Source organism: Solanum lycopersicum, chromosome 3, assembly GCF_036512215.1.
Source record: "Solanum lycopersicum chromosome 3, SLM_r2.1".
NCBI classification, from domain to species: Eukaryota; Viridiplantae; Streptophyta; class Magnoliopsida; order Solanales; family Solanaceae; genus Solanum; species Solanum lycopersicum.
Genome location: NC_090802.1, coordinates 63,479,750 through 63,492,692, shown reverse-complemented (window position 1 = coordinate 63,492,692; position 12,943 = coordinate 63,479,750). Strand labels below are relative to the sequence as shown.

General features: G+C 30.9%; 1 protein-coding gene across 1 annotated transcript; it reads left to right on the top strand.

Annotated features, from left to right (window-relative positions):
* Positions 1–7,788: 7,788 nt before the first annotated feature.
* On the top strand, positions 7,789–12,603 carry VP2 (pyrophosphate-energized vacuolar membrane proton pump 2). Its single transcript, NM_001320550.1, has 8 exons — positions 7,789–8,135; positions 9,462–10,036; positions 10,120–10,499; positions 10,719–10,805; positions 10,906–11,236; positions 11,487–11,897; positions 12,006–12,065; positions 12,148–12,603. Exons 1-8 carry the CDS (start codon positions 7,883–7,885, stop codon positions 12,352–12,354), a joined length of 2,304 nt encoding a protein of 767 aa, NP_001307479.1. The 5' UTR covers positions 7,789–7,882; the 3' UTR covers positions 12,355–12,603.
* Positions 12,604–12,943: the final 340 nt, after the last annotated feature.

The window sequence follows — 12,943 nt, the reverse complement described above, 5'->3', positions numbered from 1 at the left end:
CAACAAATAGAGTAAAATTGGGGAATTGGTCATTAATGCTGGCAGCCGGCCAACCTCAACGGCAATTTATTATTGTTTCCTATCTACTCTTTAATTCTTCATTTTTTTTTTATTTTTTTTTTGAGTTTGCTAACGTAATGTGAGTTCGACTTTACACACCTTTCCTATGACTTCCATTAACGTTGTTTTCAACCTTTTCGAGAATGTTCACGTGATAAAATTTTGGTGACTTATTTGATTGTTAAGTTTTAAACAACTTATTCTGTCGTTTATATTACTATCAATCCTATAGTAACTTTTATTTCCAATCATACAACTCCTTACATTATTATCATAACATCGTAAAATTTCAACTGGATCATCACTTTTAAGACTCACCTATTTTATATTGTTTGAACAAATATAAAACGTGTCATATTACTTTTAAGTTTTTACACCATGCAACAGCCTAACAAAGTTCATATTAAAAAAATTAATTTTAGCCTTAATTCCTTGCGAAGTATACATTGATTATATCCTTTGTTATACAATAATATGATAGCTACAAAATGATTACGATGAGGCAATGATGATTTTTTAATTTAATTGGCTAAAAATATTAAGATTCCTATTATAATAATGCAAACTTATCGATTAAATTGGAGCATCATAATGTATTATTGGGCCAATGGTGTCAAATTTGAGGAGATAAGGGAATATTCTTTAAATATTCATTAGTAGCCCAAATCAACCAATGGGAATTTTTTGGGCTAAATTAGATGGGGTCCGCAGCAACCCACCAGGGCCAGCAGAGTTTAAAATGGGCCTGGCCCATTCTTCTCTAAGAGATATAAGAACAAATTATCATCCCTTTTTCTATTACTCATTCGAATTAATACATGTAATTTGTTAAATTATCACAAATATTCACAAACAATTTTGGTAAAAAAACTACATGCAATTGAAGGTAAATATGTATATTATCATATCTTTTAGTATGTAATGAATAAGGTGAAAAATAACTTGTGAAAATTGTAGGTCAATAAGTTTTCTTTCAAATGCCACATGTTTTGTGTCATTTAATGTTTAAAATAAAGCATTATGACCATTTTACTCGAGACTACCGTAAATGAGAGAAACTTCGAATGTTCATAATTTTGATTTTTTAAGTTAGTTTCAGATATGGAAAAACTCTATTTTATGGTCCATACCTCCTTTGAACTTATAAATATTCATAATTACCCAATCGAACTAACACATAATTTATTAAATCATCACAAATACAAATTTGATAAAAAAAAAACTACATGCAATCAATACGTGCCTCTCTAAAAAGCAAACAATGTATACTACCATATCTTTTAGTACGTAATGAATTAGATGAGACATTACATATGAAAATTGTAGGTCAAGGAGCTTTCTTTCAAATGCCACCAGTTTAATATCATTTAATGTTTAAAGTAAAGCATCATACCCATTTTATAATAGACTAGTGTAGTTGTAAAAAAGATAAACTTCGAAAATTCATAATTTTGGCTATAGACTTTACTTTCGGGTATAGAAAAACTCTATTTAATGTTCCATACCACATTTGAACTTATAAATACTTGTAATTATCCATTCGGACCAATACACATTACTTATTAAATCATTACAAACACCAAAAAAAAAAAATTGTCAAAAAACTATTTGAAATCGTGTACCTCTCTTGAAGGTAAACAATGTATACTGTCATATCTTTTAGTACGTAATGAATTAGGTGAGTCATGATATGAAGATAGTAGTTCAATGAGTTTTCTTTAAAATATTTCTAATATTGTATCATTTAATATAGTGGCGGAGCTAGAATTTGTCCACGGGGTGTCAAAATCTAAAGAAATAAAATCGTGTAGAAGCCAAGGAGTGTCAATGTATAATATACAGACACATAAGAAATAATGACAAATAAATATTTTGAGAGAGAAAAAATATACGTATCAAAAGAATTCAAGAAAATATAAGAGACAAACAAAGAAAAGAAGTCTATTATAAAATGATTGACAAATAAAAAGGAGAAATAAAACAATAAATTTTACCTTTTCAATAAAAAAAAGGAGCAATCAAACGTGTTTATAGAAAAATAAGGGGAAGAAAAATACTTTACCTTTTCGAGAAAAAAAGAGAGCAATCAAATGTGTTTAGAGAAAAATAAAGGGAAGTAAAAAATATGTAATATCTATTACATAAAAAATAAAATCTAAAGAAATAAAATCCTATAGAAGTTAAGGAGTGTCAATATGTAATATATATATAAAATATTTTTATTCTAGCTACGCATTGCATTTTTTCAACGACCGACACCCCTTCATTACATATGGCTCCGCCATTGATTTAATATTTAAGGTAGAACATTATGATAATTTTATCAGAGACTAGTGTAGTTATAAATAAGAAAAAGTTTGAAATTTCATAATATTAGCTTTAGATGTTTGTTACACGTATAGAAAAACTCTATTTCACGATTCATATCTCATTTTTGAAACTTATAAATACCCATAATTACCCATTCGAAGTAACACACATACATTATTAAATCATCACAAACACTCACAAAATATATTAATGTGTGACTCTCTTAAAGACAAGCAATGTATACTATCATATATACACAAAAATAAATTTTTTTAAGGCAGACAATGTATACTATCATATATACACAAAAATAAAATTAAAAAAACTTCAATTCCACAAATCATGAAATTCAACAATTAACTGTACAAGAACAAAATTATATAATAAAGATTATTATTAGAAGCATCCATTAATAAACACATTGTTATATTTGATTTTCATAAACAAACTGAATTAAAAAGAAGAACAGAAAAAATTTGGGAGAGAAACAAATATACGTATCAAAAGAATTCAAAAAAAATAAAGGAGACAAAAAAGAAAAAAAATCTATTATAAAATGATTGACAAATAAAAAGGAGAAATAAAAAAAGAATAACAAAACAATAAATTTTATTTATTCAAGAAAAAAAAAGATGAGCAATCAAACGTGTTCTAAATAGAGGGAATAAATATACCTACTTTACCTTTTCAAGAAAAAATGAAAGCAAATCATTAGGGGAAGAAAAATAGTTTAACTTTTCAAGCAATCAAACGTATTTAGAGAAAAATAAAAGAAATAAAAATAAAATAACTTTTTTTTCAATAAATAAAAAATAAACTATTTTTTGTCAATTTAGTTTACAAATTGTCATGTTGTACCATTTATTCTTTTCTACTCAAATTCACAATCCAAAAATTTAAAAGGTAAAATAACTAAAATATCCTCGAAACAAAAATTGTACGATTGGTATTAAAAATTGCCAAATGCAACAAAACATTTGGAAGTTGGCTGATATCGTGACAAAGGTCTTTCATAATAATCATATTTGTTTTTGGTGGGGTTGCAATTAACATATTCATTTTCACTGCAATGGACAAAAAATGGAACTTGGCATCCTTAAAAGGTCTATAAGGCTAATAAAATTGGCATATCCGTTATCCCATGAGAAGAGAGGCACGCTACTCAATACAAGCCGACGTCATACGCCAACTTTAACCGTCACAAAGATTTCGAGTTTAAATTTTTAACTAATCAAAGAAGTATTTTTCTTCAAATGAGGTCTTAAATGAATGAATTTGAATTAGTTGAATTTCAATATAAATAGCTAATAAATGAAAAATCATAAAGAAATATGAGAAGGATAGTGAAATTAATAGTACTGTCTTTGTTTCATAAAATATGATCCAGTTTGACATGACACGAAATTTAAAAAAATAAATAAGACTTTAGAATTTTTTGGTCCTGAACTAAAGTTATGTCACATGTACAAAATTGTCCTTTAGTCTTGTGGTCTTAAACATGCCACATAGGTCGTAGAGAGCTGAAATTAAGATATTACCAAAAAATAATTTTTTTTTTTAAACAGACTAAAAAGGAAATAAGGTCATTTTTTTTAAACGAAAGTATCTACTATATGTTAATTATGGAATTAATGAATTTATTCACTTTTGTTTAAATATATAAATTAAGTTAAGCACGATTTTTAAAAATATATATAGAAGATATTGAATTTTGAGATTTTAAAATAAGAAAAATATTAATTTTTTTATTATTATTATCTCAAATGTGTCGATTAGAAAAATTAGCTAAGCGTAACTTTCTGCAATAAATTTCAAACAAATGAAAAAATAAAAGTAACCAAACAAATAAAATATAAAGAAATATAATTGTATTGATAAAATAATAGTACGAGTAGAATTTGATTCTTCTCTCATAAGATATTTATCTATGATTCGAGTACCATTTGTGTTGTATTTCTCGATTAGGAATGATTTGGACTCTACATAATTTGAGGGCCATTAGTGACATATTTTATAAACTATAATTATTTGGACTTGATCAACATAATTTTAGAGACGCTAGTGACGTATTTCTAAAATTAAGATAATTTGAATTTGATATTCATAATTCGAGAGTTGTTAGAGACGTATTTCTTGATCTTTTCAAGGGAATATATTAAGAGTATATAGTAACCTTTATATAGATATGAAATAGCGTTTACGATTAAGTGCCTAATTGAAATTGAACTCACTTTATATAGTCCTAATTCAAATTGAATACATCATTTTATAAAAATTTAATTTTTACATTGATATTTTACAAAATTAAAGTAAATAAATAAATGGTGAAGTGAAAAAAAGTATCGAAAACAAATGGAATATTTTTTTATTGAGAAATGAGTAACGATAGAATTTGTTTAAACGCAAAGTTCAATAACAATTGATAGATGCGACGACACGCTTGTGAGTTATTAGGATCATAACAAAGGCCTTCCGCAATCATTTGTTGGTTACACTGTGTTTGGATCATTATCACTAATTATATAGTATTGTATTGTTACTATAATTATAATATTTATTTTGATTGTTATTTAAAATATATTGTATCGTATTATTAAATTTCGTTGTTACTTAACAATAGAAACTCATATTTTATAGAACAATTATTTTGGTGTGTTTCCATTATTACTTTTTTTTTTTTCCAATTATGTCTTTACATAATAGTTCAAAATATCATTTTACCCTTTACCTTAATTATTTAAACCTAGTCAAATCTTCTATCCTAAAATAATTAAGGATATTTAAAGAAATTTATAAATTACAACAATAAACAATACAATCTAGCCAAACATTATATTTACTATCTAATATACAATATAGTATAATAGTATACAATACAATACAATATAACATGGAACAATTAATGAGTAAAAATGATCCAAACAAAGTGTTAAAGATTATCATTTGTCGCTACAATTTATTGCCCTTGAGAACACTATTATTGGTCATTATTTGTATTCGCTATTATATAGCTATTATACGTAACATAATCGTTAACGTTATTTTCAATTATGATTGTTATAACAAATAATGATTATCGTTATATATCATAAATCATCTACATATTTGTTATCATAATTAACTATCATTATCATTTACTGTAATTATCGATTGTTATCATTAACTATCACTATCAACCACTGTTATTAGTTATTGTCATCAATAATCAACCATTCACTATATATTTTTATTGTATTTATTACATAAGATTAAATTAATTTGATATTTTATTAATAATTTTTTTATGATTAAATTTTAAACAAAAATAAGTTTTGCATTTTTAGATGATTGAAAAAGAATAATCTTAATTATTTAGTTTTCACATCTTAATATACTATTGTTATTTAGGTTAAGGTATCCAATTACCTTTTTTGGGACAAGTTAATTGGTGTTCTTATTATAATTTTAAATCTTCTCCCAAAAATACTAGTATTATTTTCTAGAAAACCTCATCTATTCTTTTGGATTTATTTTACTTGATTTGTACTATATAATATTTTTTTCAAAATTTGTAAACATTTACCAAAACATATAATTTGTGATGATATTAAAGAACGTAGCACACGAAAGTTCTACATAATTTGAAGTGATAAGTATGTTTACTTGTTGTGATTGGATTTTTTTTGATATTTTAAAAATCATATGAAACATAAATTATATTTTGCGTAATTAAAAAAAAAAGTTTGAAAAGTTAGCCAAATACACAATTGAAACTTAATCAAAACTTTTACCAAATCTATTATTCAAAATTTTGAAAAAACCATAATCAATCGCCATCTTAATCTTAATATCATGATTTAATACTATTTTTTATTTAATTTCAAATTATATAAATTTATATCTTTAATATGTCATAAAATAATATTTGAATTAAAAAAAAAATTATGTAAAAAATTTAATCTGCCTAACCCCAAAACTTATACACCCCTTTTTTTGATACGAAAGGCATGCTATAAGTTGTCATCCCCCGTTTACAACGTGTCATTTTTTGTTTTACTAATCTTTCCACTATTCATGGAGTTACCAAAATTCACGGTAATTTTTAATTAAAAAAAATAAAAGTGGTTTTTTTAATTCTCTAAAAACAAACAAAAAATAAAATAAAAATTGAAATAATAAAAAGGGTATATCCGATGAGAGGCGTGCACGCCATTCAACACAAAGAGGACGTCAGGCACCGTCATCTAATTTTAAATCTTCTTAAATATAAATCGAAATTAAGGCATATATAAATATAACATCAAATACATAAAAAGATTTCTAAATTTATTGAGTTTTTTCAATCAAAATCATTACAATTCAAATACAATTGAAGACATTTACAATAGAAAAGACGATCAAAATCAACCAACAATGTTTAAAAGGAATAAATTATGAGTGGTTCAATGATTCAATAGGAAAATGAAGTAACTGAGGTATATGAGGAAAAACACCCAACAAGTTTAGGAATCTGTTTATGAGTTCGGTCTAAAAATAATTAACATTATAGTTTCTCACACTCTGTTTGAATCATGATTATCCATTATATTGTATGTTCTTATTTATTGTATTGTATATATAGTTACAATACCTATAATTTTTATCTTAGTTGTTACTTAAAGTATATATTGTATTATTAAGTTTCATTATTACGTAACAATGATATCCTACATTTTACGAAATAACTAATTTGATGTGTTCTTATTGTTACTTTTTTTTTTCGAATTATATCTTTACATAATATTTTATAATGTTATTTTACCATTTATCTTATATTATTTAATTCTAGTCAAACCTTATACCCTATAATAATTAAAGATATCTTATAAATTTATAAATTAGGATACAGTCAAATCAGACAATAAAAAAATTATTTACAATAACAAACAATACATTTAATCTAGTCAAATATTATATCTACCATATAATACAATATAAAAAAATATAATACACTATAATACATTATGAAACAATAGATATCAATATTTCAAAATAAGTTCTAATCCGGAACTATTCATGGTTAACAATCCATTTATTTGGATAAGATTTTTTAGCTTAATGGAACTTAAGTGTGGCAATGTGTAATTATCTTGTGAATAATTTGATTAGTCCACAAATTATAAAGGGTTTAATTCCTTATCCAATAATAATCCTAAAGATGCGTGAAAAAAAAGCTCTTTTCTTTTTCTTTTTTTAGAATAGAGTTCCCGCTCTACTTTCAAGTCCGCCGATCACCGATTCATCTACACTACACCGTTGATTCCTTTAGATCATGAATCATCATACAATCTAACGGCTAAAACAAGAAGGCTTATCATAACTATGATAAAGTCCTTCACTTTTCACAATACTCATATTTTCTCGGTATATAATGAAGTGTAGCTAAAGCTCCTCTTACTTAGGAAACCCTCCGAAAAGCCGTGTTGTTCTTCACTCTACATTTAATTTTCTTGCCGCTATTTTCCGGCGGGGTTTTTAGGGTTCCGTTCATAGGATGGGTTCGGCGTTGTTGCCAGATCTAGGGACAGAGATAGTGATTCCAGTGTGTGCCGTTGTTGGAATCGTCTTCTCTTTATACCAGTGGTACGTTGTCTCGCGCGTTAAAGTCTCGTCGGAACGTGGAGATACTTCTCCGAGTAACAATAATAAGAATGGATATGGAGACTACTTGATTGAAGAAGAGGAAGGAGTTAACGACCAGAACGTTGTTGCGAAGTGCGCCGACATACAGAATGCCATCTCTGAAGGTGAAATAATAAGCTCTTATATGGATCTCTTTATGTTCTTCTCAGATTTAGTTGCACCCGTGTTTATCTATATGTGCTCTTTTTCTACTCATTTTAGTAAAAAAAATTTGTGACATGGAAAAGGAAGTGTTCAGAATTTCACGTCGTCTAAATTCCATGATTATGAACCTAGCCGTGCCCGAAGTTAGTGTTGTTTTACTTGTTGAAATCAACATATTTTCTAGCTTTATTTTGCTATTTGTAGTCTACAACTGTTTGTTTCTGTTTGACATTATATTGTGCTCTACACAATGTAGATGCATTAGCTGGGACAACGAACAGAGGGTTTAGGGTTTATTCTGATAGAATCTACCGTTTTAACGTTGCTCTGTTCAACTCTTTGGTGTAATGGCTGACTCTGGATCTACCTTTATTCATTATTAATATTATCAGCTTGCTGGATCTCGAAGAATATTAATAGTAACTTTGTTGATACATTGTCCTATTTCATCTTCATGCTGCGTAGTTATGTTACTAATATGGAAGAACGGGAAAAGTCAGTTGACAGCTATACTAGTAAAAAAAAAGGAGCTTGTTGGCTCATGTTTTTTTAATAGGCTGAACCAACCCGGCTCATCTTGTAATTTGCTTAATAATTTTTTTAGAACTCAATTTGTCATCACTTTACACTTCATACATATTGCTATTTTCTTAACCTGTCTTTACCTTTAGCCTTTAGTTGTCCATAATCATTTTCACTAGATTCATCCTAGTTGTGGACTGGTCAGTAGTCTTTTCTCAATACTAGTGAACTCAATGAAATATATTGCATGGTTTCCGTTTGAACCATCGTGATTTGCTTTGCACTTTGTCTGAGTGAAACTACTTCAAAAAGTTGTTAAGACAAGCTGTAACTTTAGTTCTGCTTAAAGCATTCATCCCTTGTTAATACTTCCTCACGTGGTTTGCCTGAATGTTGGATAGAACTTTGGTACTTTTTGGACTATGCCATGTATATTATATTAACTAGGAGAGACCAACCTGGGTGTAAAGCCTGTCATAACTTTGGGCATTGTGTGCTTGTTTTTCCAATGCAATACCAACAAAGTTCTTAACGAGTGCAAACAAAATTCTATAACAATTAACTAGCATATGCAATGGCATAAGTGTAGTATTGTTCTGCTGTAAGTTTCCTCAATGGTTCTATCCTCATTGTCTTGGCCTTTTTTATCTTGCTTTCTTCATGAACAAGCGTTTGTATATATCAGGTTGTCTAGAAAGCCCTACCTGCACGGTACCTTTTGTTCTTTAGCTTTATCTAATATTTGAATTGTTTTTTTATGGCAGGGGCAACATCTTTTCTATTTACTGAGTATCAGTATGTGGGTATCTTCATGATTGCTTTTGCAATCCTGATCTTCCTTTTCTTGGGCTCAGTTGAAGGTTTCAGCACTAAGAGCCAGCCATGTACTTACAACAAGGAGAAGATGTGCAAGCCAGCCCTTGCAACTGCCATCTTCAGCACGATATCCTTCTTGCTTGGTGCTATCACTTCTGTTATCTCTGGTTTCTTAGGGATGAAAATTGCAACTTATGCAAATGCAAGAACAACTTTGGAAGCGAGAAAAGGTGTTGGGAAAGCTTTTATTGTTGCATTCAGGTCTGGTGCAGTGATGGGTTTTCTCCTTGCTGCCAATGGCCTCCTTGTTCTTCACATTACCATTAATCTCTTCAAGCTTTACTATGGTGATGACTGGGAGGGTCTTTTTGAGGCTATTACTGGATATGGACTTGGTGGATCCTCAATGGCTCTTTTCGGTAGGGTTGGTGGTGGTATTTACACCAAAGCTGCTGATGTTGGTGCTGATCTCGTTGGTAAGGTTGAAAGGAACATTCCAGAAGATGATCCCAGAAATCCTGCTGTAAGCTAAACTTTCCTCTTCATGTGTATTTTGCCCTCTCCTGAAGAAATCTTGTCAATAATCTACTTTCAATGTCCTTGCAGGTGATTGCTGATAATGTTGGGGATAATGTTGGGGACATTGCTGGAATGGGGTCTGATCTTTTTGGTTCATATGCTGAGTCATCTTGTGCTGCTCTTGTGGTGGCTTCCATCTCGTCTTTTGGAATTGAACATGATTTTACATCCATGTGTTACCCCCTGCTTATAAGCTCCATGGGGATTCTTGTTTGTTTGATAACCACCCTTTTTGCTACTGACTTTTTTGAAATTAAGGCTGTCAAAGAAATTGAACCAGCACTGAAGCACCAACTTATTATATCAACTGCTCTTATGACAATTGGAATTGCAATTGTTACATGGACTTGCCTTCCGTCTTCCTTCACCATCTTTAATTTTGGCACTCAGAAAGTTGTCAAGAATTGGTGAGTGTCAACTTAACATTTGGACAATACTAAATATTGAATCTGACACCGGTCATTGCTGAATGCCGCTGAATTAGAAGTGAGCTATTCTTTTAAGAATATATTGTTTAGGTTGACGAAGTCTCTTTATTCTTTTTTCTTGTCCGTTGAGTGAATTGAGTATGTGTTCACGTAATTAATATGCACTTAATGATTAAATTGATTGATTTGATTGTGCAGGGAGCTCTTTTTATGTGTGGCCGTTGGTCTTTGGGCTGGACTTATCATCGGATTTGTCACCGAGTACTACACTAGCAATGCTTACAGGTAAAAGTGTAGTCTGCCTGCATTCTATGATTTTGTGCCTGTGATGTTGATAATCTTCATGTTTGTCTTATTTTGCTTTTCTTCTTGTTTCTGTTTGCAGCCCTGTCCAAGATGTAGCAGACTCTTGCAGGACTGGAGCTGCGACAAATGTTATTTTTGGCCTTGCTCTTGGATACAAATCTGTCATCATTCCTATCTTTGCCATTGCAATAGCTATCTTTGTCAGTTTTTCTTTTGCTGCCATGTATGGTATTGCAGTTGCTGCTCTTGGAATGTTGAGCACAATTGCAACTGGATTGGCTATTGATGCATATGGTCCTATCAGTGACAATGCTGGAGGCATTGCTGAGATGGCTGGCATGAGCCACCGGATCCGTGAAAGAACCGACGCCCTTGATGCAGCTGGAAATACCACTGCTGCGATTGGAAAGGTTTGTAAATTGGTCTTGATTTTCATTTTGTGAGCCCTTATAGATCATTCTCTGTTTTCAATTTCTCCTTATACATTGTTGTTAACAAGTGGATGGTGGTTAAATCTTTATGGACATTTTGATTTTTTTCTATTATGCATCTTAGTCTTTCGTCTATATAGTCATGCTTTCCTTTTTCTGCATTCGCATAATGGAGAGTTTTTCCCAGCATTTCTTCCTTCCCTAACTGTGGACATTCATTTCTTTCCAGGGCTTTGCCATTGGATCTGCTGCACTTGTGTCTCTGGCTCTGTTTGGTGCTTTTGTTAGTCGGGCTGCAATTTCAACGGTTGATGTCTTGACCCCCAAGGTGTTTATTGGTTTGATTGTTGGAGCCATGCTTCCCTACTGGTTTTCTGCCATGACCATGAAGAGTGTGGGTAGTGCAGCTTTGAAGATGGTTGAGGAAGTGCGCAGACAATTTAACACTATTCCTGGTCTCATGGAAGGTCATGCTAAACCTGATTATGCCACTTGTGTTAAGATTTCGACTGATGCATCTATCAAGGAAATGATTCCACCAGGTGCCCTAGTCATGCTCACACCCCTCATAGTTGGTATTTTCTTTGGAGTGGAGACACTTTCTGGTGTACTTGCTGGTGCTTTGGTATCCGGTGTACAGGTATGATCAGTTCTTCCGCTTTATGAGTTTGGATTTTCAAGGATTCTGTTTAAATATGTTTTCTTTTTAAAGGATCATGTCCAAATCTCATGTGTGTATCTTTTCCAGATAGCAATATCTGCATCAAACACTGGAGGTGCATGGGACAACGCCAAGAAGTATATTGAGGTATAGAAGATAGATTTATCTACCCTTATGTATGTGTTTCATGGCACACACTAGAGTTTATTAAATTTGCTTTCTCTATCAGGCTGGTGCTTCAGAGCATGCAAGGACTCTCGGCCCAAAGGGTTCTGAACCTCACAAGGCTGCTGTTATTGGCGACACCATTGGTGACCCCCTGAAGGACACTTCGGGCCCATCCCTCAACATTTTGATCAAACTGATGGCAGTTGAGTCACTTGTATTTGCTCCATTCTTTGCCACTCATGGTGGTATCCTTTTCAAGATCTTTTAAGGAAAGTTAGTTGGAGCCGAGACTTGTGGCATCTTTTTCAGTCAAACATAGCACGGAATTTTTGGATTAGTTTCTAGTCAGAAGTGGAGTTTCAGTGGAGCTGATGATGATGATAGTTGTCACTTTAAGGAGGGTAGAAGAAAATTGGTCACTGCTGTAGTAAAGTAGTCTTGAAGCTAGTGTAATAGCTCTCTCATATTTCATAGACATTAACTTCCAATTTTGTCTGTACTACCATATAATGACCCTTATTGTCATTTTTAGTGTTTTATCTTCTGTACATCGTTTAGAGCGTTCCTATAGCGATTTCAAGTCATTTATGACTTGTTGGGACTGACAGATTGGTCACCCGGTCATTCGTTTGGTTATTGTGTGAGTTTTAGTATTTTTGGAGCTTATGAACCTTGAACGATCATTTTCGATCAAAAGTTCAAGAAGATGACATCAGAATCCAATTCTGACGATTCCATCAGTTCCGGAAGGGTCATTTTAGTCTAGTAGCATTGTCGACATGACTCCCAAAGTTTTCAATGTGAGTTGGTGGGATTAGGCGTTTTAACTTCAAGTTTAAAGGCTAAGTTTGACTTTA

Coding starts and splice junctions, on each gene's coding strand:
- VP2 (NM_001320550.1), top strand. CDS start 7,883: ATGGGTTCGGCGTTGTTGCCAGATCTAGGGACAGAGATAGTGATTCCA. Junction 8,136..9,461: donor ACAGAATGCCATCTCTGAAG/GTGAAATAATAA, acceptor TTTTTATGGCAG/GGGCAACATCTTTTCTATTT. Junction 12,066..12,147: donor ACGCCAAGAAGTATATTGAG/GTATAGAAGATA, acceptor TTTCTCTATCAG/GCTGGTGCTTCAGAGCATGC.